The sequence below is a fragment of the Monodon monoceros genome, unplaced genomic scaffold (assembly GCF_005190385.1).
Source record: "Monodon monoceros isolate NGI ecotype Baffin Bay Population unplaced genomic scaffold, NGI_Narwhal_1 Super_Scaffold_16, whole genome shotgun sequence".
Lineage (NCBI taxonomy): Eukaryota > Metazoa > Chordata > Mammalia > Artiodactyla > Monodontidae > Monodon > Monodon monoceros.
The window spans coordinates 9,647,983-9,653,636 of NW_021703772.1; the positions used below are offsets into that span (position 1 = coordinate 9,647,983).

At 52.9% G+C, this 5,654-nt stretch overlaps 1 protein-coding gene across 1 annotated transcript in view; it reads left to right on the top strand.

Moving 5' to 3' along the window:
* Positions 1–2,798: 2,798 nt before the first annotated feature.
* DNER (delta/notch like EGF repeat containing) overlaps positions 2,799–5,654 on the top strand; it is a 324,742-nt gene continuing 321,886 nt past the window's right edge. Inside the window, exon 1 of the mRNA XM_029225741.1 lies at positions 2,799–3,164. Within this exon, the coding sequence (XP_029081574.1) occupies positions 2,886–3,164 (279 nt within the window). The 5' untranslated portion in view covers positions 2,799–2,885. The remainder of the gene's footprint in view (positions 3,165–5,654) is intronic.

Sequence of the window (5,654 nt, forward strand, 5' to 3'; positions counted from 1 at the left end):
AGCATTTTAACTGGTTGAAATATTTTTATATCTTGATTCTGGTATGAATTGTATTAGCTGCCAAATTTTGAGAGTCTATGGCATTTCGCTAAAAAGTTCCTCCAGCCTGGTAGTGATTCACTGACTAGTACATCCAGACTACAGTTGTTCAACGGTTTCAAGTCCACTTTCTCCATAAGAGGAGTCATGAGAAATTCTATAACAGTCTTTGCTGAAATCACAGCAAAGACACATTATTTGGGTATTTTGCCCTTGATTTATTAAAGTAGGGTCTCTATCAAAAAAAGGAAATAAGGTGGGTTAGGGGGAAGATTTGATGTTCTGTAAGTTTGGAATAATATGAACCAAAGGTCTGGATAATTGAATTTTTAGTTTTCATTTAAACATAGAGCCAACATGATTTTAATAACTTCGGTTAATAAGACATGACAATATATTAGTTGGACTCTCTGCTTAGGTATTTGGAGGTCTTGCAGATGGTTGGAAACTGTCAGCCAAGTACCAAATCAACCTTCAGAACCAAAGAAAAGACCCACTTCTCCAAGAGTGATAACAGCAATAATAATAGTGAACACTTGCATGGTATTTACTGCGTGGACGTTTTGAAGCCAGGGCACATAATGCCATGTCCAATTGTTCAGAACTAATCACATAGCTCCTCTTATAACCAAGGGGGCTGGGAGATTTAGCCTTCCTTTTTAGCTTGGAGGAAAATGGTCTTGAATTGTCTCTTTCATAATACGCCTTTTTTTTTTTTTTTTGTGGTACGCGGGCCTCTCACTGTTGTGGCCTCTCCCGTTGCGGAGCACAGGCTCCGGACGCGCAGGCTCAGCGGCCATGGTCCACGGGCCCAGCCGCTCCGCGGCATGTGGGATCTTCCCGGACCGGGGCACGAACCCGTGTCCCCTGCATCGGCAGGCGGACTCCCAACCACTGCGCCACCAGGGAAGCCCGAGAATATATATATTTTTAAAAGTTCAATATTAGCTGGGAAATTCAGAAATCAGCATCCAAAAAATAAAACCACTGTTAGTTCTTCCGTATTTCAAAGTGATATGAAATTCACCCACAAGGGAGGTGGTTAGGCAAAAATATAGTAAACAGAAGTGTGATTTTAATTAGCCCACAACCTTTCTTACACTTCATGTTGCTTCATTTGTTGCGTGTGTGTTGATGGAAAGGCATGAGCAGCACTAGTCCATTATTCCAGGATTTAAGGTAAGAAAAGTTAGTTTCAGGAAAATGCACACTCCAGGGGCACAGAAAGTGGAAGAAACACCTGATTGATGAGACAAGTACCAGCAGAGGGTGCTGGTGTGGCACAAAATTAAGATTTTTTAAAAAGAGGAGGTCTGGGCTAGAAGACAGCAGGTGTGAGGGAAATGTAATAACTGTTTGGGTCCGCTTGGAGGTATGAATTTCCCCGCTGCATGCAGATCTGTCTGGGTTTCAGTGATTTCTTGTGATGGCCACATGGATTTTAGGCATCTCCTAAAGCACAAACGCCTGACACTTGCTCCTGTGTCTGAGCGAGACTGGGAGAGGCTGTGCAGTTTGGCTCCTGTCTGCACTGGAGACTTTCTATCAGCCCCTGGCTGCTCGTCTGTGGCACCTCCATGCTGGGTTCATGTGCAGTCTCTACTTTCTTATTTAACCAGCTTTTACAAAACTATATTTGTGCGCCCTAGAAAATTTGCCAAACTGTTAATCCAAGAGGGTCCCATTTTCTTTTCTCACGTGGCCACCCTGAAGACAGGGTGACCAGTTCCTGGGAGCCTATACACAGCAGAGGCTGTGAAAGGTCGGGGAGGTGGGGGGGACGAGGTGGGCTGCGTTTCCTCAGCAGCGCCTGACCTCCTTGGCTGTCAAACTACGAAGAGCTCGATAGTAAACGCGAGCAGTGCCTTCTCGAACCTGCTCTTCTGAACTGCTCTTTCAGAAAACTGACATTGTTCTGGGCTGGCAGTCAAGTGACCCACTGGGGTCCAGTCCAGCCTGTCTGGGCCTCAGTTTCCTCCTCTGTTCAGCAACAGGGTTAGACACTCTGATCCCGAGGCCTCTTTCAGCTCTCGCGCGCCACAGTCAGACACCTCTGAGCGGCGCGGCCGGTTCCGCCCTCCGGGAAGGGCCCGCGAGAGGGGAAGCTCTCGGTCAGCACCAAGGACAAGGGCCCCGGGGCGCGCTGCGCAGACGCAAGGTCACTTCTTAGCCAGTCCCGCTCCTCTGCGGGTGTCTGGGCGCCAGGGTTTGGAGGAGGCGCGGGGAGGGCCGTGTGTGCTGGGGAAGTGGTGAAAGGTGGGGGAGCAGCCCCGGGGAATGAAGTAAGGCCGGGCCCCCTGCGATCTCGCAGATTCTGCGCCAAGAGGCCGAGGGCGGTTCCTACCAGTCCCGCGCGGCGCCCCCGCCCGCCCCTGTCCGGCCCTTGGCGGGCGCAGCGCTGCTCTGCACCTGGAGGCCCCGTAAAGTCCTCCCCGCGCCTGCGTTGACCTCCTCCACCCCCTTTCCTTCCCGAGCCTCGCCTTAGCTCCCCGCCGGGGCCGCGCCGCCACCACTGACCTCTCGAGGTTCTTTTGGACACACCCACGACTCTGACCGCACCCCTCTGGGCTGGGGGCCCCGGACGGCCTTTCTGCTCCCCGCGACTCAATTCCCTGTGGGGGAAGGGTCCTCACGACCCTCTCCTCCCACGCACGCCCGGCGCCCCGCCCCCGCTTGCCCCGCCCACAAGCCCCGCCCGCCGTTGCCCCGGGAACCGCGGATCCCGCAGCTGCAGGAAGCGCCCGGCGCCGCGGAGCAGTTCTCGACGCCAGCACCGCCGCTCCCGCCGCCAGGGCCGCCGCCGCGCCTCAGCCACGGCTCCCGCTCCCGCGCCCGCTCCGTCGGCCATGCTGCCCCGCCGCGCCCCGGCGCCCGGTGCGCAGCTGCTGCCCGCGCCCGCCGTGCTGCTGCTGCTGCTGCTCGGCGCGGGGCCCCGCAGCGGCTGTCTGGCCAGCCCGGTGCCTGCCGCGTCCTTGTCCGTGTCGGGGCCATGCGGCGCACAGCCCTGCCGGAACGGGGGTGTGTGCACCCCGCGCCCCGCGCCCGGCCCGCAGTCCCCGGACGCCGCCGGCGACCCCGGCTACAGCTGCACCTGCCCCGCCGGGATCTCTGGCGCCAACTGCCAGGTGAGTGGACGCGGCGGGCGCGGCGGCGGGCTCGGCGGCGGGCGCGGGCCGGGGACCCGCAGCCTCTCCCCGCCGGCCACTGCGCGCTACCCGGTGCGGAGCTCCAGGGTGCCTGACAGGAGCTTTTCCCCCTTCGGGAAGGGGATGGATCTGGCCTCTCGGCCCACGTGGACGCGGACCCCTGGCCGACCTTGCAAGTGTCGCTTCTCTGCCCACCCTGGTACTCCGGCCGTGCCGGCCCGGGTTCCTCGGAGCGCGCCGCTCCATGGCCTGGCAGCCACCCTAGCTAGCTAGCTCTGGTACTCCTGGCACGACCATTAGCCGCCAAGTGGCGCGCCCATCTCGGCCCGGGCCGAGCCACACTCCGCCAGAGCCGGGTCTTGGTACCCGTTCTGGCAGCGCAGAGGGACCAGCTCCAAGCGTCCCTGGCGGGGTTCATGTCCAGGTGGCCCCTGTTCCTTGTCCCGCCGGATCCTGCGTGTGTCCAGGGTGAGCCGTATGGGCGGCAGGGAGTGGCGGGCTCCGTGCCCAGGGGTCGGGCATTTTCCTTCCTTTCCAACCCCCTTGAGGGCTCTAACAAAGCCGCCGGAGGCCGAGAGGTCAGCTGCCTCCCCGCGGCCTGCGACCAGCCCTTTCTGAGCTTAGGAGGAGTGTTGGAGCAGCAGGAAGCATTGGAAGGGACGTTGCGAGTTGGGCTTGTTGTGTTGCCTTCCCTGCCGGACGCTCCTGGAGGCGCATGTTTGGGGTAGGCAGCCAGGGAGTGAGCTGGGCACCGGGAAGCTTCAAGGAAGCGTGGGGCCATGCGAGGGATGGGAGATGGCCAGCTGCTAACCGTGGATTTGGGATTTCCAAGAGAATTTGGCAGATAATAAACAAGGCTGGCTTACAAGTTTGTTAAAAGCTCGGTGAAACCTACTAACCTATTAACACCAACATTTTCAGTAGGCGACTCGGCACACAATGTGTGCAGGTAGAAAATCCCCAAGTCTCTATTCCAGGGCAGGGCAAGTGATGGATTTATCTGAAATTATTAAATTCAACCAAGTGAATGTGGAACGTATAAGGGATCAGATGCTTTCTTTCTTACATATGGAGCGGAGGAGTTTGTTTCATATAAATTTGATAAAATGCCCCAAGAGTTACTTTGAAAACGCTCAAATGCACTTGTATTTCTTTGGGTAAGAGGCCAGTATTTTTTAATATAGTTAAATGGGATTGAGAAACTTGACCTTGACAGACAATTTTTGCTATTTCTTAGAATCTGTTTTTCCTCAGTAGTAGCAAATTATCAAGCTGAATCTATGTTTTCAACGTTGTGTTCTTCTTTGTTAATTGGTTCCAATAAGCTTTAATTCCCTCAAAGGAGATGATGCTGACGATTAGGAGTAGGGTAATGACGAGAGCGCGCTACGACCCCGCGGAGTACATCTGGGGAATGAGGACTCTTTGGGGAAATGCCTGCTGGAGCCGCACGAACCATTAGGACAGAATCTTGCTTACTAATCTCCCCTGTTGACTGATGATCTATATGACTTTTACTGGAGAAGTGAGTTGCCTGAATGCTCCTATCAAACCACTCTCATATTTACATGTCTGAAATCTGTCCTTGAAAGAAACAGTCAATTTGGATTCAGAGTGTAGTAGACATGGTCAGGAGAAGGTAGGTTAGAGTGCACATCAGTTTAAGTAAATGGGAAGAAAGACTGGACATTGGGGATTTAACCCAACTCTGAGACTTTTATTTTTTTTTGGTGATCTAAAAATAGAAGAAATCTTCAGGAAAGGGGAAGACCTCTTTATTGCTTCCTAGAGATGACTCAGAGAAGCGTAAATTTTTTTTTGTCCTAAGTAGTGTTTTGATATATAATGTATTCATTCAGAAATGAGTCATGAACTAATACACAAATATTGCAGAACCAACTAGTTCAAAACAGATTCGGGCTTCTAGGTCCTTCTGAGGCAGTCTTAGCTCTCTGAATGCTGCCCACCTGAGGAGAAGCAATACTGGGTTGGGAGTTCCGAGTTGAAGAGAGCTGGCGTAACTAATTCTAACAGGAAAGCTGAGCAAATTTGGAACCTGATCTGGTTCTGGCTTGGTTACCCAGAAGAACTTAAACTGAGATGATTCAGAGCCTTGTAAACCCATAAAAAATTGATTCCTGATCATTCTAATTTAATCTTTCATGTTCTTGCATTAACACTTGAGACTCATTTTCTGTGGGGAGAAAAAGGCAATCTCAATAGAGAAGTTAAACAGAGGGGAAAAAACCCCTTACACATACTCAATTACAGATAAGGGAAATGGATGTTAGCCGTTGCAGACAGTGTGCTTGCTGAAACAGAATCGCATGCTCGCTGGGTAAATTGAAAATGGAATTTTACCTGTACGTGAGGAGAATTCTGTAGACAGCAAGTGTCACCCCTCCCCCAACTACAAAGACAATAATGTTAGCAATGAAAACATTGGAACCTAACTCTGAAGTCCTCCCT